The sequence below is a fragment of the Rhinolophus sinicus genome, chromosome 6, assembly GCF_057876585.1.
Source record: "Rhinolophus sinicus isolate RSI-liver-muscle chromosome 6, RSI-T2T, whole genome shotgun sequence".
NCBI lineage: Eukaryota > Metazoa > Chordata > Mammalia > Chiroptera > Rhinolophidae > Rhinolophus > Rhinolophus sinicus.
In genome coordinates this window covers 119,714-146,520 of record NC_142506.1, presented here as the reverse complement: position 1 = coordinate 146,520, position 26,807 = coordinate 119,714, and the positions used below count along the sequence as shown (strand labels likewise).

The following is a 26,807-nucleotide window of genomic DNA, read 5'->3' as shown; positions in this document are numbered from 1 at the left end:
TCCCGTTCGGAGCTGAGTGCCCACCAGTAGGCATGGAAGGGTGCTATGGCTGGGAAGCGGGCATTTTGCAGCCATCCCAGGAAAGACTGGATAGCATAAGAAAGGATCAAAACACCCACACTGGGGAAGAGCACAGGTGGCGAAGGCAAAGCAGTCATCGTATACTGGGAGGGCAGATGAGCGGCCGTGGGCCATGTGCCTGCAGAGGGTGGAGCCCGAGAAGGATGCCACACCACTGGTAGTGTTCCGCTGAGAAACTGTTAGACAAACCCAAACTGAGTGCTCTGTTTAAAAAAGGGCGAGTATTATCTTAAAAAGTGTCAATGTCGATTTTCCAGATTACAGAGGTGAATGGACACGCAGCCAGATGTGAGCCCGGCGGGGAGAGTGTGTGCCCTGTGGGGTGAGTGTGTGCCCGGCGGGGCAAATGTGTGCCCGGCGGGTCAAATGTGTACCTGGCATGACAAGTGCACGCTGGAGGGGCCAGAAGTACTACCCAGGTCGACAGGGAACCAGCTGCTAAAGAAAAACTGGGCACAGAGGAGACGGAAGCCTCCCACCAGCACAGGTTCACTCACAGTGACACTGTCCTGGGTGCTGAGACCAAACAATGGCCCATGACATCTGTGACCCGCTGGCGATGACGCAGAGAAAACACCATGTGCGGGGGTAGGGGAGGAGCACACAGCGGCCACAAAGGGTGAATCTGGGTTAGGGGACATGGGTGTACAGTGCACCGTTCCTGTTCTTGCTACTTTCCTGTAAGCATGAATTATTTCCAAATAAAGTTAAAAATCAGAGAATAAAAAAGATGAAGTATGGCAACTTGCCTTGCTGTGGATCTGTCGATGCCCAGAGAGGGCATAAGGAACTGGGCCCAGCCACATGGCCTGCAGGGTGTCTAGCCTGGCCAGCCACCCCCACCTCCACAAGAAGCCCCTTCCTCGGTCCCTCCGCATCGTGACTGTGGCAGAAAATGGGGGCTATGCCTGGGGACTGGGCTTCCACTGGGGAACGCCCAATTCAGAAGCAAGCACAAGTCACTTCTGCAAGGAAAGTGTGCCCAGTCCTGCTATGTGCAGGCGGACGGCAGCCCAGCCCACCACGGAGCACCGGCTGAGCTTCGGTTCCCTCTGTGAGGGAAGGACAGACGTGCGTCCCTCACTAGTCCTCCGTCACTTCCGCGGCACGACGCGTCTCCTCACCTCGTGCTTGATCCTGGAACCCGAGGCTCCTGCACCGCGGCATTGTGGCTCTCGCATTCATACTCCTGTGCCTGGGACATTGCAGTCTTCTCCTGAGGACCCGGGGACAGTCTCAGAGGGTCGTCAGGATGTCCCCTCCAGCATCAGTCGGGAAGGCGCAGCCCTGCAACAGAGCAGAAGTGTGTCAGCACATGAATGCAAAAAACACCTTATCACACATTCGGGCTTCAGAACCTGTAACAGTGCAGCCCAGCCCCTCACAGCCCAGCGCTGGTGAGAGCGAGGAACCCAGTCGTGAGCTGTGTTCTGAGCCCCCCTGGGCCCTGCCCCAAACCCGAGCCGGGATCCCACCCCTGCCAGGCCAGGAAGGCACCCAGACCCCTTGTTAGCTGGCCCCAGCAAGCTGCCCACTGATGGCACCACCCAGCTGGCGATCATGTGGCAACGTGGTGAAGCCCGGCCGGCCCAACAGGCAGTGCCCAAGACTAAATGCTGGGCAGTGACTTGTGACAATGCGTAGGCTCTCAACGACACTGTTGTGCCGACTGCATGTAAACGAGGGAAAAAAATGAACGTTGACCCCTCCTCATCCAATACAAGAACTCAATTCTAGACAAACTGCAGCTCGAAGTGTGAAAAGTAAAACAGTAAGGCTTGTAGAAAAAACACGGAAAGAAAAATGTGTGGTCTTAATCAGACACTAAAACACACTAACTAACCACAATAGAAAAACTAATAAATTGAACTATGATAAAACTGAGAACCTCTGTTTATCAATACTCCACGATGAGTAAAAAGGCGAGTCCAAAATGGGAAATATGTGCGACCTAGGATACGCGCAATACATTACACACACGTACATGTGTGTGGATGCCTGATCTGACAAAGAACTACTTTCACCATTTATTAACAAGTCCTAGAAACAACGGGGACTAGAATGCCCGCCAATTGGCTGAAATGGAAAAGGAACCCTGCAGAGGCCGGTCACCCCCTGGGGCCCAGCACGGCACTGCCCAACCTGCAGACACCCCAGCCCCCGGCCCCTCCCGGACTCCCGGGTCCAAGGACGGAGGCTGGCAGAGGACCTGTCGAGCTCCCAGCAGCCCTGGTCACAACGGCCAAAACAAGAAAGCACCAACCGTCCATCACAGAGTGGGCACGCAAGTGCACGCAGGGTCCTCCCAAAAACCTGAGTGAAGCCCCCCGCACAGAGGGCGAGACGAGTGGATGAACACAGCATGGTCCCTTATCAGGCCCAAATCTGGAAGGTCGCCCTCCGCTGTTAGGAAGCAGCAACTGCAGCCTTGCCGGCGGGGAGGAGCCCAGGGCGCCATGCCGCCCCCGCAGAGGCACCGGTTGCGCGAGTGCTGGCTGTAAACGACCATGGAGCCCCAGGCCTATGCTCTCACACTTTTCTGCAGGATGCCTCCTGGCAGTAAGAAGTCTGCATAAATGAGTGACAGGAGCATGGCTGGGGCACTTGCCTCCTTGCTCCCTGTCTCCATCCCAGCTGGCATCAGGATAGGGCCCTCCCCATAATATGCCAGTGCACAGATCCTAGCGGCTATTCCAGGGGACATTAGTTAAACAGGGTGAGAGCCTGAGGTGAGGGCACAGCCAGTCGGCAGAGCATGAGGAGGGCACACTGCAGGCCAGACACGTTCTCTAAGGCCCAGTCCGACTACAGCGCTGCGGGTCATCCACTAGCCAGACGACGCCCTCCTGCAGGAAAAATTCCCCTTGAACATCCACGCGCCAGTTTGAAGGCTGAAGACAACAGGAAGTCCTCACCAACATTACCACAGGCTAAGTGATACAAACAAGAGGTAGGCTCCTGCAGCATCTCATCAACCGAAACGAACTGAACGAACCGAACTGAATGAAATGCCTAATTGGAGGACCTGCAGTACCAGGAAGGCCAGCTTCAAAAATGAAACTCAAAGGCTTCTAATTTGTTTGTCTGCGAGAAAACAGCTGACCATGTCTTGGTGACCAAAAATGTCCTGGGTCTGAATCAGGTAGTGTTAATTTTCCAACTCAGCTCTTCGGGTTTGAAGTTGTTTTAATTATTCTAGGTCCTTTGCACTTGCAGATAAATTTCAGAATCAGCTTCTCAGTTTCTACAATACAGCCTGCTGGGATTTTGATCGAGGTTATGTTGCAGCTGTACATCAATATGAGGAAAACTAACATCACAACAATATCGAATCTTCTAATCTGTGAACATGTCGTATCCCTCCATTTAGTCAGGTCTACCTTCAGCAACATTTGGTAGTTTTTAGTGTACATATCTTGCACACGTATTTATGCAAATTTATTCATAATTATTTCATATTTTTGATGCTAGCAAAATACAAACCAATTTCCGTTTGTTGCTAACACAGGTCTTGTACCTGGTAAACTTACTTTTTAGTTCTAACTGCCCCCCCCCTTTGGCAGATTTCATTACAATTTATACATAGGGGCGGCTGGATGGCTCAGTTGGTTAGAGTGTGGGCTCCTGACGGCAGGGTTGCCGGTTCGATTCCCAAAAGGGCCGGTGAGCTGTGCCCTCCACAACTAGACTGAAGGACGACTTGACTTGGAGCTGATGGGCCCTGGAAAAACACAGTGTTCCTCAATAAAAAAAAATAAAAAAAAAAATTTCTACATAGACAATCATGTCAACAGTGAACACTGACAATCTTACTTCTCCCTTTCCAATCTAGGTCATTTTATTTCCTTTTCTTTCCTTATTACACTGGCTAGAACATCCAGTACGATGTTTAATAGAATGGGATTGAGGGAACATCCTTGCCTTGTTCCTAATCTTAGGGGAAAGCATCTAATGTTTCACTGTTAAGTATGATGCTGGCTGTAGGGTTTGGATAAATGCCCTGCTGGGTTGAAAAAATTTCCTTGAATTCCTAATTTTGCTGAATTTTTAAAAAAACAGGAATGGATGTTAGATTTTGTAAAATGCTTTCATGTTGTCTATTTGAAATTATCACAATTTTTCTTTTTTAGTTTCATAATAGTTGAATTCCACTGATTAATTTTCTAATGCTAAACCAACCCTACATCCCTTAAACAAATCCCAACTGGTCATGATATTATTATCGTTTTTACATATCATTTGATTTGATTTGCTCAAATGTTAAGAATTTTTGCATATATGTTCATGAGGGAGATTAGTCTGTACTTTTTTCTTCTTGTATTGTCTTTGTCTAATTTTGGTATCAGGATAATAGTTGCATAATAAAATGAGTCGAGAAGTATTCCCTCCTCTCAATTTTCAGAGACAGTTCGTGTAGAATTGCTATTTCTTCCTTAGATGTTTGGTACAACGCCCCAGTGAAGCCATCTGGACATGTAGTTTTCTTTGTGGGAAGGTTTTTAATTAAAAATTGAATGTATTTAATAGAGCTAACCATGTTTTGAATTTCTTCTTGAGTGAGCTTTAGTATTTTTTCTCTTTCAAGGAATTTGTTCATTTCATATAAGTTGTCAAATTAGCATAAAGGTGTTGCACTATTCCTTTAATATTCTTTTAAGATCAATAGAATCTGTAGTGACGCCTCCACTTTCTTTTTTAGTAATGGTAATTCATGTCTTTTCACTTGTTTATCTAATCAGTCTAGCCAGAAGTTTGTCAACTGTATTGATCTTGTTTAAATAATAATAATAATAATAATAATAATAATAATAATAACAGCTTTGACGTTACCAGTTCTATTGTTTTTCTGCTTTGTTTGATTAATTCCCACTCTGATCTGTATTATTTCTTTTCTTTGCATTCTTTTGGATTTAATTTTTGTAGTTTAAGGTAGAGATTTAATTCAGAGACTCGCAACCTTTTAAAATGTTCATCCACTCTAGGTATTTAGGGTTATTAAATTTCCCTCAGTACAGCTTTCTTGACATCCCACAAATTCTGATATGCTGTATTTTCATCCACTTCAAAAGCTTGCAATTGCCCTTCTGATTCCTCCTTTGACTCATGAATTATACAGCGGTTATGATTTTTACTTTCCCAATACCTGATTTTCCAGATATTTTTATTGGTTTCCAATTTAATTCCACTTTTGTCAGAATACCTATGGTGCAGAAAAATGGTCTGTCTTGGTAAATATTTCACATGCACTGGAAAAAGCATGCTGTTAGGTGGAGTGTTCTATAGATGCCGATCAGGTCGGGCTGGTTGACAGCGCCAATACTAATCCCCTGTCTGCCTATTCTATTAGTCACTAAGAAAGGGGTCTTGGGAGCTCTGATGATAATTGTGGATTTGTCCATTTCTCTTTGCAGTTATATCGGTTATTGTTTCATATGTTTTATAACATCTGGTATTAGATGCATTAAATTTCTGGTGTGTTCTTGATGAATTAACCTCTTTATCATTATGAAATAACTTTACCTGGTATACTTTTCTTTGCTGTGAAATCAGAATGTTTGGTTATTACTATAGCAACTCCAGCTTTCTTTCCCTTCGTGTTAGAATTGTATATATTTTGCCTTCCTTTTACTTTTAACCTATTTGTGTCTTTATATTTAAGGTGGGTTTATTGTAGCCAGTATGTATTTTGGTACTGCAATCTGACAATCTCTGCCTTTTAATTGGGGTATGTAAACCATCTTGAATTATGATCATTGACATGGCTAAGTTGAAATCCACCATTTTGCTACTTGTTTTGTTTGTCCCATCTATTCTTTGCTCCCCCTTTTCCTCTTTACCTGCCTTCTTTCGGATTAACTATTTTATGTGATTCAAATTTTATCGCTACTGTTGTCAGTTGTATGTAATCATTGTTTTGCTATTTTAGTAGATACTTTTGGGTGTGTAGTGTCCATATTAAATTTATCATAGTCTATCTTTAAGTGAAGTTCTACCACTTCAAGTATATGAGTTTGCCCTTTCTCCTCTCTGGGCCTTTGTGACATTTTTGTCATATTTTATTCTATGTATGTTGTAAACCCCTCCACTCCCAACTCTGCTACATTGTTATTACTGGTAAATAATTATCTTTAGAAAGTTATTTACACTGGTATAGAACCGTAAGTTGAGTTTTCATTTAGTACTTGCACATGATGCTCCACCATCTCCTCACTGGCATTGTTTCCAAAGAGAAATCTGCTGTCATCTGTATCTTTGTTGCTCTGTGTGTAATACAGGTTTTTGCTCAGTTCTTGAAAGCTTGCTTTATCACTCCCCTTTTACGAAAGACCTACATTAGTACCTGTTCTTGCTAATGGAAAGAAATCTGGGCTGGCCTGGGGACTCAGGTGGTTGGGCCGTGCTCCTGGATTCCTACATGGGCCAGTGAGCCGTGCCCTCTACTGAAAAGATTGTGAACAACGGCTTTCCCTGGAGCTGGGCTGCCAAGGGCTGCTGTGTTGCCCGTGTGTGTGTGTGGGGGGGTGTAGAAAAAGCAAAGAAATCCGAAGACTGTCGCTTTTACCAAAAAAAAAAAAAAGTGAAAAGCAAAACCAGCAAAACCAGCATTCAGCGTTTGTTTTGCAGGCAGTGTTATAGAGGCAGCGGGCACAGAGAGCAGGGAGAGTGGCCCCTGCCAGCTCCTTTCCCGGGAACCACACTCAGCATCAAGCCCCATAGCTGTGAACTGTCTCTGAGTATCTGTGCCTCACCTAGACTTAAGTCTGTGCATCTGTCAGCAAGTTGTGTCTTAAGGTTTAACTGCTTCTTTGCTTTATGCCATTTTAGCGTATGGAAGGCTTTATCCACAAGCTGTACTTTTGGATACCACAGGGAACCTGTGTCCTTTTTTCTGGCTGCTTTTAAGGCTTTTCTGTTTATCGCTGGTTTCCAGCAGTCTGGTTATGATGTGCCTTGTGTAGCTAGCTGTATGCATGTTTCTCGTGCTTAGGATTTGTTAAGATTGCTCAATCTAGATTTATAGTTTTCATCAAATCTGGAAGCTGTTCAGCTATCATTTCTTCAGTTTTTCTGTCCCTCCCTCCCACTTAGGAACTCCAATGACACTAACATCAGTCCTCTGCCAGCTGTCCCACATCTCAGTCATGCTCTTTTTTACTTTTGTTTAAAATTTCCTCTCCTTGTTTTAGTTTGGATTGTTCTTACTGCTTTGTCTTCAAGTTCACTGATCTTTTCTTCTGCAACGCCCAATCTGCCAATTATCCCCATCCAGTGTGTTTTGCATTCAGACAGTTTAGTTTCAACTCTGGAAGTTTAATTTGGATTTTGGATTTTTTCAGTTGTCTTTATTTCACGATGTCTTTACCTAATGTGACGAATATTTCCCTTAGCTCTTTGAGTATATGGAATGCAAATATAATGACTATGTTAAGGATCTTGTCTGCTCAACCTACAATCTAAGACAGTTTTACATCACTTTTGATTGACTTTTCACTGCAGTATGGGTTGTTTCTTTCCATGCCTGGTAATTTTTTAATGGATGCCTGACATTGTAAATTTTGCCCCTTTGGAAGCTGTGTATTTTTGTGTTCCTATAAATAGTACTGAGCTGTGTTCTGGGACACAGTTACTTGGAAACAGTGTACAACTTTTGGTTAGGGCACCAGAGCAGCATTTATTCTGGGCTAATTGTTCTCCAATGCCCTGTGAGTTCTGAAGGTTTTCAGGCTGCCTGATGACAAGGCCCCATCCATGGCACTGGGAGAGCTCTGAGTACTGTTCCCTCTAGTCCTTCTGTGTGATCCTATCCCTGGCCTCTGGTAGTCTTCTCATAGCTTTATACTGACCAACACTGCTGGAAACTAAGGGAGATCCTCTGCACATCTCCAAGTTCTGTTTGCAGCTCTCCGCTGTCTGGTACATTCCCTGTAAACTCTAGCCACCTTGGTCACCATGGACTCGGAGTTCTATCTCCTGGACTCAGGGAGTCTGCCAGGCTCCGACTCCTTACAACACAACCTGGAAACTCCCTAATGCAGAAAGCTGGGGAAAGCATCGGCCTCATCTTGCTTGATTCTCGTCTCACAGGAATCACTGTACTTTGTCACCTCATACCCAAAGTTTAAAAACTAAGGTTTCATATATCTTGTCCAGCTTTTTATTAGTTCCAGGTGTGATGGTAAATCTCATCCCTGTTACTCTACCTTCTGCATAGGTGGAGGTCCAAGTATTTTTGTTTAGTATTGTATAGTTACACAAGTAAATCATTATACCTGTGATATTTCATTCGTCTCCCCCACCAGAGAGTAAGCTCTGTGAGGGCTGAGATGATGTTTGTTTTGTTAGCCACTACCACATCCTTGACACAGACTAAACAAAACTTTACTGAAAAAACACACTCCTATGTCTGCCAGGAATTTATTTTGGTGTGCTGCATAACTAAGGATTTGAAGTGTTTGTTCAGTGATTCTGGGTAGGGAGGAAGGTTGAATGGGTGAGCAGAGCACATGGGACATTTGTGGGTGGCAAAGATGATACTGCCATTGTGGGTACCTACACAGATGGCCATGTGTGTGTACGCAGGTCAACACCCACACACAGATGTCCTTGCTCTGTCCGCTGAGAAGGCCTAGAACAGCAGCCCACAGCAACGGGCACACCCAGTGCCCAGATCTTGGCTCTAACACCATTCTTCAATAACAGAAACCAGGAATCCCTGGACAGACAGGTAAAATAACTGGGGCAGGAAACCACAAGATGTAAAGAAGAACTAAAACAAAAACAAAGCCCCACAAAATGGGATCTGTCAAAGGGACAATGAAGCCAACTGAAAGAGCTCCCAATGACCAAAGCTGGAGCAATTTGAGAAAAGGAAAAATTACAATGGATGATAAGCCAAAGTATAAAGTAAATATCCAAAAGTCCATACAAATATAAAATGACTAAATAAACAAAGTGGGGAGAACACACCTCTTCCCTGCAAGAAAACATCTGTGTAGATACTGTGCCCTCTGGAAAGGGCATGACTCTCCCCCGTGGCCTTCCTTCCCAAGCTGCAGAGCGGAACGCCTGGCACACACCTCAGCCAGGCGGGGTGCCCATCCTGAGGCCTGGCTCAAGATGAGTTCCTGGACAGCAGCATGCTGCCTCTGCTCTACAGTGAATGGGGCAGGTGGTGCTTGTACAAAGGATTCTGTGAATTTACCAGGTCTCATCCTGGCTCTGGTCACTTTGCATCCAATTTTTCCAGAAACATGATGCACCCTCTCAACATGCAAAATCTCCCCACCTGCACTCCAGGGAGGTCCTGCTTTACATGCCCTCTCACAGCCTGGACGCCGCCTGTTTTCTGACCCCAGCACTCGCTGCAGCCCCCAGGTCTCCCTGCATCCTCCCGCTCTGGTCTGCTCTGACCACTGGTCTTCTCTGACCATGTTCCTGTCTGCTTCTCTATGCGCAGCATGTTTTTCCCAAGCAGCCTATCCTCTGGTGACCACTTCTTTTTCAGCAGAATCCATCCTGTTATTTGCTGTTGCTAATTGGGCACTCATGTTCGTAATGGTTTTTTTGTCTGTAATTTTCTTTCTCAGTTCTGCCAGCTCACTTTCTCTCCTTCTGCTGTCTTGTGTTTTCTTTGAGCTCTTTTCTATTTAAGTATGTTGAATTTATATTTCCTGGTACACAGAGAAGGTGCTATCTAAAATTTCCTTCTGTTTCCTGGGTTAATTCTTCCTCTACGTGTCTTCTTCACCAGCCGTTTCATTTTAGTCACTACCCTTTTCCTTCTCTTTTTCTACGTAAGGGTCTCATGTTGTCTCCTGATTATGGCTCATCTTTACAGAAGGAAAGGGACAGGAGTTAGGGCAGACTCAAATCACATGTGTCATTCCAGAATGCTCTATCGCCCAATTTTCTTACCGGCTCTGCTCTGAAAATGAGTTGCTGCTATTAGGAACTTTTTTGGGTTGCAAGTGACAGAAACCAGCCTCAAACTGAAGACAGAGACCTGCACTGCCACCTGACAGGGCTGTGTGAGGTGAGGGCGTGCGCGTGAAGGGCTCCGAGGAAGACCCCGCAGGCTGCACTCTCGGCCAGCTATCTGTACCACACAGTCCCTTCCCGCTTGCTCCAGCAAGAGGGGCTCTTGAAGGTGTCGGAAGGACCACTGGGGCTGCAGTCATGGCTGGGAGGGCAGGAAGGTGGGCTCCATCGGGTACACAGAAGGTCCTCCTGCAGCGACAGCTCTTCAGGGAGACCGTCTGCCTGCAAGGTCGTCTCTGGAAACCGTGTCACCGGAGAGCAGAGGCCCCTATTCTTGGCCCATAGTCAGCAGGTAACAAGACCCGAGGAACTGCCAGAGGTGGGCAGCTCCATAGCGAGTTGCAATTTCCCTTCTCATCTTTCCCATTTCCCCCCTTAAGCGTTTGGATCTTGTAGAAAATGCAGGTGGAACACCTGAGCTTTCCTCTTTTGGCTCACCTCCCTCAGCAGACACCCACCCACGGCCGGTTTCTCCCAAGGCCCACCCTAACCACAGCCCCCATTCTGTCAAGTCGATGTGGTCACTGGTGTCCCTAAAAGTCCTCTTTGTTCAGCGCAAGCTCAGCCCTGCTCAAGGCGCCGCCTTTCACCCCTCCACCCCGACTGGCTGACATCCTCCTCTGGCTTAAATCTTGTTCCCTATTTTTCATTCTTTTTGTTCATTTCAGTGAGTTTCATGGAGGGAAACAGAATAAACAAGTCTTGACTCAGCCATCATTTCCAGAAGGCCTAAGTTTCATTCTCAATACTGTTTTAATAAGTTTTCCAAGTTCTAAACAATGACTGCATCTCAGTTTCACATCTGAAAGCTTGGCTCTGAGCAGCAGGCACAATGCCCCATTCTCCCGCTGGGCGACCAGGATGGGTTGGCATTTCCGCATCTGCGCCTCTGCAGCAGCTGTTCTCACTGGCTCCCCTCCTCCAAAGGATGCCGTCCTTACGGTTAGAAAGAAGGTCAGCAAGCCTCAGCGTCAGCTCGCAGGACAGGACCAGCTTTCCAAACCTTTCCCCGGAAAGGTGTCCGACCCCAGCCCACAGAGAAAGGACACGTGTTTGGAGCTACCTCATACAACGCAAAGTGAATCTGACAGTGGTGTGGCCGCTCAGGATGGCATGTGGCTTCTGATTGGTCGACAGAGGTCACAAAACAGGCAATCAGGACACAAAGATGCCCAGGGCTCACACGGCCACCTCGAGCAAAGCCATGGCCCTGCCCTCCTTGCCTTCCTGGGCGTCTCTCATCAACAACACAGTACCAGGGGCCCCTGTGGGACCATTCAGAGAGGACAAACTATCTATCTGTTCATATGCCAGTGGTCGGAACAGAGAAGCTGGCCCGTGACCAGGAACAGTCCGCCACCAGGGTCCTGGCTTGTTCCCAAAACCCTCCATGAGCATGGCGCTGCCCCACTGGGCTTGGAGAGAAAGGAAGACAGCCGTGACGAGGCTCTGTGATGGGGGCCGCCGCCCTCAGTCCTGCCAGGGTGCCCTGACTCCAACAGGAACACTCCTCTCACCCCTTCTCGTGCCCACAGGGTCAGAGGGCATCGGCGAGCCCCACACGGTGGAGACACCATCCGGGTGCCTCAGCCCCACAGGGTGAAAGGGGGGTTCAGCAAGGGGCGTCTGGAAGTAGCACAGTGACCTCAAGCACCAGGACAGAAGACCTGTGTCTCTGTGAAAGAAGGAAGGGGAGCCACCAGCACTTTGCATCAGAAAATGCTTTTCTTACGACTCCAATGCCATCGCGACTGTTTAAAAAGTACACTGAATTAGGATATGCCCTCCACTCACTCCTGCACCCCCAGTGCCTAAACCTTTGCTCAGCGAGTCAGCAAACACTAAATGAACCAACTGGCTGATTTCTCAATAGCAGTCTGCTTTTGAATGAAAAAAAAAATGGCTTAAGGGTGTGACAGGCAGAGGAATGTGGGAAATGCTCAGGCCAAGTGTGTAAGGGTTCCTCTCACCTGTCACTGCTCTCTGGCCAGAGCCAGCCACAGTGACAGGACAAAGGGATGACCCAGGAGGCCGGGCCCGCCTAAGGCTATAGCCATTAAAAGGAGAGGCCCCCAGGAGGAAATGGAGGGTGGTGAGGTAAATGAAACTCCTAAAATTACATGGGAAAGCTGGAAATCCAGAAAAGGACCGTGACAAGCTGCCCTGGACCATCCGCCCCGCCAGCACACGCTGCGCATCTGGTCTCTTGATCTGAAGTGAGCCTCTGCTCTTAACAGTGGGGTTTGAACCATTTTTCATGTGCACAGGCCATCTCTCTCACCCTGCTTTTTGACTGCTTCCTTTCTGTACTTTCATGCTCTCCTTTTGTCATCTGAACTTACTTTTAAAATTGTATTTCTGATAAAACAGAATGTTTTCATTTTTATAAGTGTTTACTGCAACTTTGCTCAGAATGTCCCCATAACTGTTTCTCCAGTTCTCAGCTGTTTCTGGTCACCTCTCCCTTGCCCGTGCGTGGAGGGCGCTGCCAGCCTCCAGTGGGGTGGCAGTGTGCAGATGGACGCCTGCCACGGGCCTAGAAGACCATCTACTTCACAATTTCCCACTGTGGACCTGCTGCCTGTTTCATGAGTGATTTAATAAAAGGATGGGAAAGGGAGCTCGTGGCTGAAGCCCCCCAGAATGTGCCATGCAGACCCCTCACTAGAAGGAGATTCGTGACCTTGAAAGCCATCCCAGCTAAGACCACTTGGATGACAGTGGAGCAGCCCTGACCTTCCCGGACCTGAGGGCTCCGCGCCCCTCGGCCACATGCTGCCCCTTGGGGACCCGGGCCTCTCGGTGACATGTCCCCGTCGGGAAGTGGCCAACTCCAGAACCCGGCGTGTGTGTGAAGAAATGGGGCTCAGTGCTCACTGAGTACCTAGGCTACCCCTCTGGCGCGGGCCTGTTGAGCTCCCCTGACGTCAGTGCCTCCCCAGCCCCTACAACTGTCTCCTTTCCTCCTATAGCTCCGAGAGCGCCTGGCACACATGGGACAGAAGTACAGGTGAACAATTCACTTGACGTGACCACAGCTGCCCTCTGCTGAACACCCATCACACTCTCAGCAGCTGTACACACCTCTGCCTCCCTGTGGACCCTTACGGCCTGGGGCTCGCGTGTGCGGCCGGCCGTCCCCCGACCTTAGGCTTCGTCCCTCAGATGAGTAGACAGCAACCAAGAGAGGCAAGAGTCGGACAGCCCAGACAGCTGGCAGGCGAGGGACACACCCAAAGCAGGACAAGATGAATCGCCTACACCCCATGCTATGGGGGGCCCCGAACCACCATCCAATCCTCCCACTGTAGGCAAGTTCCAGTCATGAGTGGGCGAGAAGGTTCCTGATTCCAAGTTCCCACGCGGGTTCTGGAACAGAAGACGCTCTGTGCTGGCTCCTGATGGGGTCTGTTGTCAGCCCAGGAAACTGCAATCTGTTCCTGGGCCTGGTACCACTCCTCACGTGCTCCCAGGTGGGTGCTGAGGTGGACCCGCCGTCCTGCACACAGGGCTGGCAGCTCAGACCATGCATGTGAGCAACAGCCGCAGGCCTGCTGGGGCCCAGTGGCTGCTCCTCACACCCTTGGGGGACATGCCCCACTGCACCTGGCCCGGTCCTGACCCTCCAGGAACAACTTCCAGGCCTGTGACCTGGAGGACAGGGTGACTATACAGACAGGGGAGGGGCCACGGCAATGACTCCCCATAGCCCACAGTGAGCAGCTGGAACCTGAGCCAGCATCCCGTCAGAGATAGGTCTCGCCCAAGTCTGAGCTCGAGTTCAAAGCTCCTGCTGCTGCCATTGGGCCTGCGAGCATCACAGGGGCTGGGGGCCCATCTGTCTAAGCTTCTGTCGCCTCCCCTCCTCTCCAAAACCCACTCCTGGGGCCCTCTAGGTGTATGAGTAGCCCCCCTCACCTGCACCCCAACCCGGATGGGCTCAGCACTGAGGTGGCACCACTCACCACTGCCGGCTGGAAGCACCAGCACGGGGCTGGGGCCTGAAGCTGTTGGGCCACTGTTCCCACTGGGGGGAGGCTTCTCGGAAAGACACAAGGAGGCAAGAATAAAACATGGGGAAAAGGAGAAACAGCACCTGACACTTGGATCCAGCCACCCCTGAAGCCAGATCCCTCATGAAGAAGCCACGTGAGGGGAGCAATAGGTCTCTTATCACTAAAGCCGGGCTGCAGCCCGTAACTGGTAGAGCCCTCCGGGGGCTATTCAGGCCCCATAACTGCTGTGGCAAGAGGAAAAGGAGAGGGGAGGGGAGGGGAGGTGGAGGGAAGCGGAGGGGAGAGGAAAAGGAGGTCTCCAACAGCCCTGGTTCGCAGCAAGTTGACCAGAGTCTTGAGTAACAAGACTTGTCACAGGCACGAGTGGAGGGGCAGCAAGCCAGGGTGAGGTGACTGAGGAGGCGTGCAGCTGGTGCTGGTGGCCTAGGCACAGGCCGTGGAGGACGGGCTTCACAGAGCCGGCAGGAGGCCAGCGGAGTGGCAGTCAGCGGGAGAGGTCAAGAGCTGTCCTGCTGAAACAGCCCAGCAGGTGTGCACTGACCAGCAGAGCCAGTGCAGGAGGCAGCAAATATCGGGCCCAGGGCCTGACTGCAGCTGCAACTCCAAGACGCTGTTTGCTGAGAGGTGCAGGCTGGAGCTGACAGCCTACAGCTTGCGGGGGGTGATGGAGAGGGGCCCAGAAACTGCTGTGCCACGCTTTCCCCACGCTGACAGGGACCACTCTTCACACCAGCCCTCAGAAAGGTCCCACTCCAGCAGCCCGTCTGTTTTCAATACAGTCTAGGAAGCAGCTGGGCTCGTAGAGAACTGTGCTCCGACGCCCCAGACAGCCCAGAAGCCCATGGCGCGCAGGCGGCCGGCCGGCCGGAGCTCGGGCAGCACGACCAACAAGTGCCCAGCTTGGACCATGTGGAAGCGGCTGAGAACAGGGTCCTCCCGACAAGCCTGTCCCCCTGAGCGAGGTGCCCGTGGGTGCGAGAGCCTTTTCCCGGGTCCCCATTCTTTCTTTTTCCTGAAAAAGGGTAGGTGGGAAGTAAATTTTGAAAGTCCTTCATTCCACTTGACAGTTGGCAGGTTCTTTGGCTGAGTTAGAGTTCATTTTGTCAGTTTGGAAGTGCTTCCAGGGTCCCCTGCTCCTGTGTGGTGGCTGACAAGCCACCTGCTGGGGCCCCTTCCCTTCACTACATTTGGGGGGCCTGCTCTGTGGACAGCAGTCCTCCATCCCCTCGGTCCCCTCCTACTCCAAGGCTGACCCTCCGAGACCAGCCCCTGCTGTCCTGTTTCCTCCTGATTTGTCACCTCTTTCTTCTGGACTTCTCCTGGACAGTGCATCTACCGCAGGTACCTGCTATCCTGCACGTCTGTGGCTCCTCTCTGAGGCCCTCACTCTGTGCTGTGTCCCTCTCTTCACAGGACCCACCTGCCTCATGGCTGTCAGTCTTCTCACCTGAGACACCTTCCCACACAGCCCCCACCTCCTGAGAGCTGGTCTCTGTCATCAGAAGCTTGGCTCCGAATCTGACATAACAAGGACTGGACCATAACAGTTCACAGACAAGCAGGACAGCAGCACCTGAGACCAGGTACCTGTCCCATCACCCTCCACACCAAGCCACCAAGCCTCATCGACCCGACACCTCTGCTGAACACTCACCTGAACCTGTGTCCATGCGGTAAGTCCTTCCACAGCTGGTGCAGTGGACAGGGTCTGGACGGCTGCCTGCCCTGGCCCAGGCTCCCCCCCAATCCCATCCCATCTAAATAGGGTGCCCTAGGTTTGCTCTCACAACCCCATGCCCATCCTTCAGGGGATATACCACAGCTGTCAACTGCGTAGTCTGTTCCCCATACCAGACTCTGAGCTTCAGAGGCAGGGGCTCCACCCCTGCACCACCAGCCCCAGCACCACCACCCAGCACTCCGGGGAATGGATGAATGGGAGAGGCACGGCGACCCAATCCGACTCCAGCAATGCTGCCAGCAGTGCCCCCTCACACAGGACACCCTGACCACCAGGCTCACGCTTGGAAGCGTGCAGCGTCATCAAACGTCAGGGCCACCAAGCTTCTCTGAACACCCATCGGGGCCGTCCACATGCCAAGCGCATGCCAACTCCAGTCTAAATTCCTGCAGCTGGCACTCTTTGAGGACTCCACGGTTAGCAGGAAGTGAGGTCTGTGTCATGTGTCCCATTCTCCGTGGGGACCACCACACTGGGCTCAGAGGGACACTGATGGAGCCCCTGCCCTGCGATTTCCCAGCCAGCCGTGCAGTGCTGCCAACAGGCATCTAGTCCAGACACTTGCAAATAATTTCTCATTTAAAATAGAATGATCAAATGTGGATGGCATGTTCTTGTGAGTCCTTCCGGAAAGGAGGTGGGAGCTAAGAGAGACTTGCAGAACGGCTCGCTGGGCTTACCTACACCCTGACCACAACAGGTGGGACCCCAGAAGCGGGGTGCTCCCCGGTAGGAGGCAGTATGAGTTCTCAGCTTGGCACATGCCCCGCCTACCTCTTCCTCACTGGGCCCCTTCCCACCCGAGGCGCTGTTCCTTTGCATGGTGAACACTGGAAGACTTGGTCACGGATACTCTCCTTCTAGAGAGATTCCCCCGCCTCCATAAAGCCTAAACTCCACACCCCCAACAGGCCAGCAGCTACCCTAGGGGTCTCCCCAAGGCCCAATGCCCGCCTCCACCCCTGCTTCCCACGGGAGGCCACACAACCCATTCCCGGGTCCCCACCAGGAGCCTGTCTGTCTCAAATGTCAGGATAAACTGGCAAGTGGCTGGCACACAGCAGGTGAAACAGGATGAACAAGGGTGGGCCTGGCAAACACAGCTGCGAATGTCAAGTCCCACCAAAGCAATGGAGAGGGGCCCTGCTCTGCGCTGAGTGACACCGTCCTGGGCCCCAGCCACCTTGGCAGGAAGGCCGCGCTGTCCCTGGATAGCTGTCTGTGGTTTCCACACATTCCTGTGTGTAAGGGTTTCCGGGACCCGGAGCATTACACCCTTAAACCCTCTCAGCCTTTAGGGACAGCAGGCTACTTCTTGGGCTTCTCAGAGTCAGAAAAAGTAGGACTCTGACTAGCACGGCTGAAGTAAGAATAGAAAACAAAGGCCAACACTGCCATTCAACAGAAAAATGGACTTCAGAATCCAAAAGCTATTTCCCTTTCCTAGTGACACAGCGATCTGACGCACAAATAACGTGGGACCTGCGTGTACGGACAGACAGTGTGTAAGTCCCATCACCGCCCTAACTGCCAGGAAGAACACGCTTGCCACCACAGAAATCCCAGGAAATGGGGGATGGGACCGGAGCAGAAGACCACAGCGTCGTAGGGCCAGTATGACTGCAAAGCTAACCAGTAAGGAAGCAGCAGCCACTCTGATTAGTGCCGGGGCCGCTGGGGGCTCCAAGAAAGGAGCAGAGAAGCAGCAGAACCAGAGGGGCGCAGCCAGCAAGGAGAGCAGGCTGGGAGCAGGGCCGGACGAGGGGCTGTCCTGCCTCAGCCCCGGCACGCGGAGCCAGCGAGGGCTTCCAGCCGAGGTGACAGTTCGTTCACCCATCAATTCTGTTCACACTGCAGCCGTCTACACTCGGGACTTGTCTTGTCTTGGACCAGTCAGCAAGAGGACAGAAAACATGCTCTGTGGACTGTCGCTTCTCAGTGTTAAAATTACGTGTTTAAAACTTTAGACACACAGAACACTAATGGCCAGGATCCTGTGAAACCCAGTCATGCTTCAGCCTCACAACAGCCCTGGAAAAGAAACAGGCCAGATACAGTATGGCCTACCGCAGCAGAGGCCCAGGTGCCCAGCGGTCTCTGCGACCATCGCACTAGCCAGGGGCTGAGTCGGAGTGTCACGCCCTGTCCTGCACCGGAGCACAGTGCTGTCAGCCACACCGGCAGCTCAGGAACTGGGCAGGGTGCCTTGCTTTGCCCCAGCTGTCCAGTGGACTTCTCACCACCACCCAGGACGGGGTCTGTACCCAGGCCTTCCGGGGGGCCCCACTCTGGAATGCTCCCTTCTGAAAAATCCCAGTCACTCTCGTTTTTAATCGTTTTACTGAGACACCAGCCACCCATTCAAAGTGAACAATTTTAGTATATTTAGTATTTGCACAACCTTCCCCACTGTCAACTTTAGGACATTTTCATTATCCAAAAAGAAACCCCACACCCCCTAGCTGTCATCCCCCAGCCCCTGGCAACCACTAATCTGCTTTCTGTCTCTACCGATTTGCCTGTTCCGGGCACTTCACAGAAACGAAGTCATACAGCATGTCGACTTGTATGTGTGGCTTCTCTCACTCAGCATGTTTCAAGGGTCATCCATGTTGCAGCGTGTCAGCACTTCATTTCTTCTTCTTAGCAAAACCATCCCGCTGTAGAGCCAGATCACAGTTTGTTTCTCCAGCCATTTGTTCACAGACATTTGGGTCGTTTCCACTTTGGGCTCTCATGTATATTGCTGCTGTGGACATCTGTGTACTAGATTTTGTGCGGATGTGTTTTCCTAGTCACTCTTTCCCACAAGAAGATGTGAAAGGTGAACGTATTCCAGCTGAGAAACCATTTAATCTGACCATACCATATTAGTTTAGATATAAGTAGGTAGATAATCGGGAGAAGTGAATGAATAAAGGAAGAAAGTGTGGGCTATAAAAAAAAACATCAAGAAACGAGCGAACAGTGATCAAACAATAAAGTGTTTAAAGAGAGATATGCCATTTCCAGGGATGAGTCCTACAGGCACGTTCACACATTTTCAAAAACGCAGGACCTGCAGCCTTTCTGTAACTGCAGAAAACATGCCTTCACCACCAGGGGCTACTTAGATAAATTTAGCGCTTCCACACAGCCCAAGAAGACGCAGCCATGAAAAGAATGAACTGAATAATGTCCTCACAGGGTGTGACTTCACAAACATACTCAGTTAAAAAAGGCAAGATTCAGGAACTTTTAAAAAGAAAAAGGGTAGGAAAAAAGAATATATACACCCATCTGCTTGCATAGTTACAAAGTATCTCTAGGAGGTACAGTGGGTGCCTCGCAGGGGCCGAGACAGGAAGGAGGTGACCCTGAGTGTTCTCTGGGTTTTCAAATCCCAAATATATTATCTAGTCAAAACTTTTGAGGAAACAAAAAGAAAACGTCCCTATGAGAATAAAGAAGCCATACTTAGGAAAGCAAGAGACAAGAAGAGGCCCTGGGTATCTGGAAGCAGCAAGCGTGTGGAAGATGAACAGAGGATCTGCTCCTGGGCCTGTCCACCCTTCTCTGGGGCCACTCGCACCCCAACCCACCCATCTGTACCGGTGTTCACGCACCAAGAAAATGGTACAAGGAGACACTGAGCATCCAAATGTGTCTGGCGCCCTCTAGGACTTGCCAGTGCGGTGGGAGACAAGTCCTGCTTGTGCAGACACAGGCGCGCGGGGGGCACCTGGCAGGCAGGGGGACCTGCTGGGCTACGGGCTCCTGCTGGGGCAGCCCCCAGGGAGGGCCAACAGAGCTGAAGGGGCCACCCAAGCTTTGCTCGTTTTGTGGGAAGGAGGAACCACGGAGCAGGGCCTGGCCTGGTGGCATTGAGCGGGTGTCACCAGAGAGCAATGCGCGAGTTGGGGCACCCAGGGCCTTGGAGAGTAGGGTAAGAGAACACACCCTGGACCTGCCCTTCGGTGTGGCACACTGGCCATGGCGCCGTCCTGTGCACCAAGGGCGCTGAGCAACATGTGTGGCCTTCCCGCTTTGGCTGCCAGTGGCATCGCTCCTAGTGGGGACAACCAAACGTGTCTGCAGACAAATCACATGGCGCAGGCCCTGCTTGGCCAGTGGCCCTGGTGACAAGGAACGATGGATCTGGCAGCTACTGAGGAGGTATAATGAGCAAGACATGGAGCAACGGGATGTGGCAGTTGGGGGAGGACCCAGTGACAAGCTTCCAGGTAGCAACCAAGCAGGTGACGGTCCCAAAGCACCAAAGGGCGGAGGCGGAAGTGAAGAACCGAAGGGTTTCCACACATGGAGGCTGGAGCTGGCCCGGGTCTGAGGCTCAGCAGAAGTCAGCTGGCAGCTGCAGCACATGATCCCGGACGGTGCTCCGTGTCCTCTGTGGGGCGGGGGGGCCACACTACTGTCTCCAATTATTTGCTCACCTCCTCCCCATAAGTGGGTTGTACATCCCACATCCTGCCCCTGGCCATGGGACAGCCTGCACCCTCTATGGAAAGAACACCCATCCCCTCCCCCTGGTGGGCAGGGCCAGGTGTCCTGCTTTGGCCCATGAAACCTGAGCCGTCAGTTCTAAGCTGAAGCTTGAAGAGACACTGAGTTTCTGCCACTCTCTGTCATAAGAATAGCATGATCCAAACAAAGGCTGGTCCCGGGTCCAGGAATGAAGACTCTCAGAAAGAGGCACAAGCAGATTTAACGTGAACAAGAAATAAACCTCTCTTGTCGTAAGTCACTGAAACGTTGGGGTAATCTGTCGCCTCAACCTTCCCCAGAGAAAGCTGCCCAGAAACTCCGAGTCGGATTTCTTCCTTCTCCAATCTGTCCTGCTCATCACTGCCATTTATTTAGATGTCCCTACCCCATTTCTTCAGGACTGCCCCTGCTCAGACCGGAAGTGGCTCCCCAACAGCTGGAGAACTGAAACCTAAAGTCTATTTACCTGGAACTCAAAGACATTCACATGTCATCCCTGTTTCCTCATTCCTTACACAACCTCTATCCCCCACAAACCACACACAACCCAACTTCTTACTGTGTCTGTGCTGCTGCCCCTCCTAACGCCTTCCCCCTACTCACCTCCTACTGAGCCAAGTTTAGCTCAGAATCACCTCTTCCTGGAAGCTCTCCCTCACGTGACAGCCCCCGCAACCATTTCCCCTCTGAATTTCTAGAGCCTTCTTCTGTAAATGGGCCACACAGTAAATAGTTGAGGCTTTGCGGGCCATAGAGTCTCTATTGCAAGTAGTCAATTCTGCCAAAGCAGCCACAGACAATACAAAAATGAAAAGAGGGAGGGGTGGCTGTGTTTCAATAAAACTTTATTTACAAACGCAGACAGGGGGCCTGCCCGTGGCTGCAGCTTACAGACCCTGGTCTGGAGCACTCTTTGGCCCTTCATCAGAGAAGGGCTCACAGCCTCAATCAACTTTCTCCTTCTCCAGCTCCTTGAAAGAACAGAGTGCCACATGTCTATGATGTTATAATACGTGCACAACTAACAGAGCGTTGATTAGCTGTTCAGTTACAGAGCACACAGTTAACAATGCTCAGGACACTGGAAAACGTGCCTTGTGCTGAACAGGATGGTTTTCACAGACAATTCCGAAGACTTCAAAGAAAACAGGGAAAAGCCACACCAAATGTTGACCCCCGAAAACCACCACCACGTGGAGCCTAACCATGGCCAGTAAGCTCTTTTCACAGCACAGACTGTGGCAAAGGCCAGCATGAGTTTTTGAGTTTAGTCACAAGCTTATGCATGGGAGGGAGGACAGGGCTGCAACTCCTATTATCAGCACTCTCAGACATATGATACATTTGTCACATCACATTTTTTTTGGGGGGGAGGGGGTCGAACAGGATGGCAGGCACTGCTGAGAAACTCAGGTCCCAGGGAAATACAAGGTCCTGTAAACTGTCGGTCCCAGAAAGCCTGAGACAGGGCACAGCAGAAGCAGCAGTGAGCCAGGCTGTATGCCCAGGGGAGGAGGTCTGTTTCAGCAGGGTGGGACAGTGTGGCCAGCAGACAGGAGTGAGGGTCAAACAGAACCTCAGGAAGCAGGGCAGAGCTGCCAGATACTGTCAGGGGCAAGTCCCAAAGGCTGATGGAAGGCACAGCGAGGCAGGGACAGGAGGTATCAGAGAAGGCCAGTAACTGACAAAGTGGACTTCACCTGGGGGAGCAAGAAAGGCAGCGGAAGGAACCTGGAAGCAGGCAGCCAATGCAAGTCAGTGCTGCCCAAGCCCAGAGCGCACATGGCCGTGCGCTGAGGCTGTGGACACTCATGGCTGACGTTGAGAGGGCCACAACAAAGGCTCCAATGACGACAGGTCAGTGAAAAGGCACAGCAAAGGGGTTTTGCTAGTAAAACTAGGTTATCTCAATATGAGAACATATCGCACAGACTTTTCTTTTTTCCCAAAAGCACCAAAGAACCAGGTAGAAGCCTTAACAACACACTGTGCTCACTGTTACTAAATTGTTCAAGGACGGGCCACCCAGCACACACGCATGAGAGGAGGATGGGAGGAACATTTCAAAATCTGTCCTGAGATACTTTAAAATGTGCGCACAGAAGCTGCTCGTTACCCTTTGTTCTGAGCATCACACGTTCTCACCGTAAACCCCACCAACACCAAAGACTCTTCATAAAGTGGAAGGGTTTCCCTCAGTCTTACTACCACACAGGTGACGGGGACGAGGTGTGGTTGTCCAAGGGAAGTCTGGGACACTTTCCCTAGATCTGAGAAAGAGGATCGTCCATCTCCTTGGGAAACAGAATTTTCCACTTCCTTCTCAAATAAGTTACAACTGATTTCTTCCAATTTCTTCCAACAGTTTAGCAAGACAGGATGTTACAGCACTGATAACTTCAAGCTCACACTTTGTTGCTTAGTCTTCACTGTTACTTAAAGTGTGTCGATAAGTTATATTTTCTATTACAAGGATAACACTGTATAACAAGCATGGCTTAATTTAAACAGAATTACCCAAGAACTGCTCTAAGTCTCATTTCTGTCAACAACAATCCCACCTAACCCCCCAGGGACAGCAAGAACTACAGTATTCCAGAGTGGCTCTCTAGTTTTCTTTTCTAAAACTGTTTTTAAAAACGGCTCTATGTAATAATCTATCCAAGTCCGTGAGCTGTGTTCCTCATTTACCTTCATGAAGGCTTGTTTCTCCAAATATAACTCCACCTTGCTGTGTAAGAAAAGGGAGCCACAGACTTCACGTTAACGAAAGCTATGACAGGAATGCTAGGGGACCAGAAGGAGAGCCGCCCAGCAAATGCACCTGGAAAACAGACCTCGGCAGTGATGACATCCAAACTTTTTTGAACACTTACAATGTACCAGGCACGAAGCGTTTTCCAATCTTGATTCAACAACCACCCTAGGAGGCCAATATTACTGGTTTTGCTGTTCCCATTTTACAGACGAGGAAGCACAGGCCCTGAGCACAAAGCCAGTAAACGTAAGAGTCACAACTCACAGGCAGGCAGTCTGGCTCCAGCACCCGCCCTCTGTCCTCCAGCCTCTTGGCAAGACAGCTGACTAGACAAAGTACGGGCAGGGAGAGCGACGGGCCGCCTCCGTTCATTCACTGAACGAGCGTTTGCGGGTCATCGAGTCTGCCTGGACGCTTTATGCAACGAGTCTCCTTGCTTCAGTCACACCTCCTATCAAATCTCCTTCCCCTTCCCCCAGCGAGGAGAAACACACCTCGCTCATTGTGAATGGGGAGCCGCCGCCGGGAACCACCTGCTGTTTACAGAGGCACCCAGGACACACAGGGTTCAATTCCCCTCACTGGCTTCAAAGACAAATCTGCTATTGTCTGCACCGGGGAGGAGCACGAAGCCCTACACCCGGAGGTTTCTGCAGAGGTCACTGGAGGTTTGGTTGAACCAGACGCCGCTGCGGGGGGAGGGGCGCCGCGTTTCTGCTGCCGAAGCAGCGCAGCGCCCACAGCAGCTGCTGGAGGGAGCGGCGGGAGCAGGCCCGCAGCTGCCGCGGCCTCGCAGCGGCCGCACGGTTTCAAACGAAAGGCGTCCTGCCTCCCCAGGACGCACAGCCTGCCTCGCTCGCGGCGCTCGGCAAGGAACTCTCCGCCTCCACGCACACCATCCCGCAACCGACAAGGGGATACCGCCGCCGAGAGGGCGGGGCGCCCAACCCGCCTCGCCGCAGAGGCCACGGCCGCACCCGGGATGCGCGTCCGACGGCCCGCGCCCCGCACAAAGCCGGGCCGGCCCCGCACCGCGCCCCGACGGCGCCCCGGAGCCCGCGCCGACGCTCGGCGCCCAGGCCTTGCAGTGCGCTCACGCCCACCCCAGGGCCGGGCAAACTCACGCCCACTCACGCGCTGCTCCCGCGCGGCCTTGGCCCCGCCGGGCCCGGCCGCGGCCCCGCCCGTCCCGTCCCCTCGGTCGCCGCGGCCCGGACCCGCGCTCGGCCGGGCGGGGGCCGCAGCGCCGGCCCCTCCGCCATCTTCCCGGCCCGCGCCGCCCACCGCCCGCACTCTCACCAGCCGGCTGCCCCTCATCCCGGCCCGCGAGCTGCGCGTGAGCTGCCCGCGGCTCTCCCGCCGCCGCTGCCACCCGCCGGTCCGCGTCCTCCTCCTCCTCCGCCGCCGCCGCCGCCGCCGCCGCCGCCGGCCCGGTGCGCTGCGGCCGCGCGTCCTCCCGTCACCAGCGCAACCCCCCGCCTCCGGCCCCGCCCCCGCGCCGCGCCCGCCGCCAGGGGGCGCCGCCTTCGGTCCCGTGCGCGTGCGCCGGCGCGAAGCTTGCCGGGAGCCGGAGTCCCGCCGGAGTGTGCGCGGCATGCCGGGAGTCGGGAGCGCCGTGGGCTGGCTCCGCCCACAATGCCGGCATTGGGGGGCGGGGCGGGGCGGGAGCCCTCAGCCCAGGTGACGCCGAAGCCCGCCTTCCGGCCGCTCCCTCTCCCTGTGGTTTGGGGTTGCTGTTTCATCCTCCGAGTGTGAATCGGGGGTAATTTTTCCTACTCAAGCCGAATTGCACTTCCTGAATCTGAGATTTCATGTTTCCTCAGTTCGGGAAAGTCAGCCATTATCTCTTAAAATACTGGCTCTCCTCCGTTCTCGCAGTCTCTGCTGGGACAAGAGCAAAATTCTGACCCCGGGCAGAGGGAGAAAGAGACGGACCGGTTAGGTTGCTAACGGCTGGGGCCGGCAGGGCGGCCCGCACGCCTGAGCGTCGGACTTTGACTCCACTTCCGCCGGGTGTCTGCGCTGACTAAGGGCCGGGGCCAGGCAACACCTGCAGCCTCCCCCTCTTGTTCACACTGGAACTTCCCAGACCTTGTCCACAGTCCATCTTCAGGGACTCTGGCCAGTCCCAGAGCTGGCCCCGCTCCACCTCCCCCCCCTTCATCCGTACCCCTTGTAGTACATTCCTTCTAGACGACTTCGTCTTGCTCCCCTCCTTGAGGTACCAAAAAGCCCGTGGACTCAACGAGGGCAGACATGCTGCCGTTCCCCTGGCGTGCGGCTGGGTTTAGACTCATTGCCCCAACCTGGTGCTGTCTTTCTCGCTGGCCCAGTAAACCCTGTCTTTCGAAAAGGCTTTCAGCCATGGAAGTTAAAATTGTTTTACACCTGTAATTTGTTAGATAAACTGGACTGTCTGTATCCTCCATGTCTATTATTTTCTATTTTCTTGTTTTCATCTTAACTCTTGGTAATTGCTCACCTTCATCTGTACCAGTGCTCTCATCAGCATTTTGTAATCAGAGTTTAAGCCTGTTCTTCAAGCTTTCTAAAATTATTACCTATATTTATTTCTAGAAGGTGTATTTGACTTCCATGGCTAGCAAAGTGGAAGCTAAGTTGCATGAAACTCCCACAACAAAGCACATAAGCCCCCAACACTCAGTGCATGGCCACACCCTGGATCCTGTCCTCACAATGAACTGCAAAGGGCTGAAAGCTCAATTTCAAGTCCTCAGCTGAGTTCCACATCCTGCCCTGCAGTTCATTCCTTCGGCACCCCACTGCGGTAAAAGGCTCTCTGACCAGTCTTGCCCTTCACTTTGGCCCAGCCTCACACTTCACTCCCATGGACAAGTGGTCTCTGCTCTTGTCTCTAGCTGCCTCTCCATCATACCCACTTGAGAAGCCCGACCTGGATGGACCAAGCCATTCGCCTTCATCATGACTACTGCAGAACCATCACAGGACCAGGCTGGCTGGTTTCACTTTAAATGTAAACTGAGCACTGCAAGGCAATCTTGTGATTTTCTCCAGGAGGATGTCTCCCACTCTCCAAAGTGACCATCAGAATTCCTCAGGCCTCTGTAGTTGAGCCTCCCAGATGAGACCAACTCAAAGGCCCACCCACATCCATCCCCTGCCCCTTCACCTTTCTTCCTAAAAATGTGCAGGCAGCCTTTTCCTGCCCCTAAAGCAGGTGGAACCCACTCCCTCTACCATTGTGAAAGTTTGTGCTCAGCCAGCTCCTCTCTGGCATCATCTGTGTGTCTTTCTTCTGACAGTACCAAAGCTTCCACCGGACACAAACATCAGATGTGGGTCTTCCACGGCGAAGATTGCAGGGCCCTCTAGTAGCTTAGAAGGGAAATCGGTTGTAATGCACCCATGTGCTCCAACGAACAAGACTCAAACAAAAACGCACCGCATCAGTGTTCTGCATCTATGTCCTGCCTTTGAATGACTGCTTCCATGATGCCGTTTCCCTTCCCTCCTACTTCTCCCTCCCTTCTTCCTGTCTTCCTTCCAAAATGTGTCTGAAGCACCTATCTGTATCACATGCTGGAGATAAAATGGTGCCTCAGAAAAATCTCTGACAGCAGAGAGCTCAAGTTGTAGTGCAGGAGAACCAGGTAGAAAGAATGAAATAAAACATGAGCTGTGATACGGTGTGGGAATGAAAGCTGTG

At 51.6% G+C, this 26,807-nt stretch overlaps 1 protein-coding gene across 6 annotated transcripts in view; it reads right to left on the bottom strand.

The window, feature by feature from the left end:
- ARHGAP39 (Rho GTPase activating protein 39) overlaps nucleotides 1-24,607 on the bottom strand; it is a 57,690-nt gene extending 33,083 nt beyond the window's left edge. For 2 of the 6 annotated variants that reach the window (XM_074316525.2, XM_074316526.2), the window contains exons 1-2: nucleotides 24,419-24,606; nucleotides 1,206-1,368 (exon numbers count right to left, since the gene is read on the bottom strand). In XM_074316525.2, coding sequence (XP_074172626.2) covers nucleotides 1,206-1,285 — 80 coding nt within the window. In that variant the 5' untranslated portion in view covers nucleotides 1,286-1,368; nucleotides 24,419-24,606. Of the gene's footprint in view, nucleotides 1-1,205; nucleotides 1,369-24,418 lie in introns of all 6 variants that reach the window. The other 4 variants (XM_074316524.2, XM_088799223.1, XM_074316522.2 and 1 more) reach the window with 4 other exon arrangements.
- Nucleotides 24,608-26,807: the final 2,200 nt, after the last annotated feature.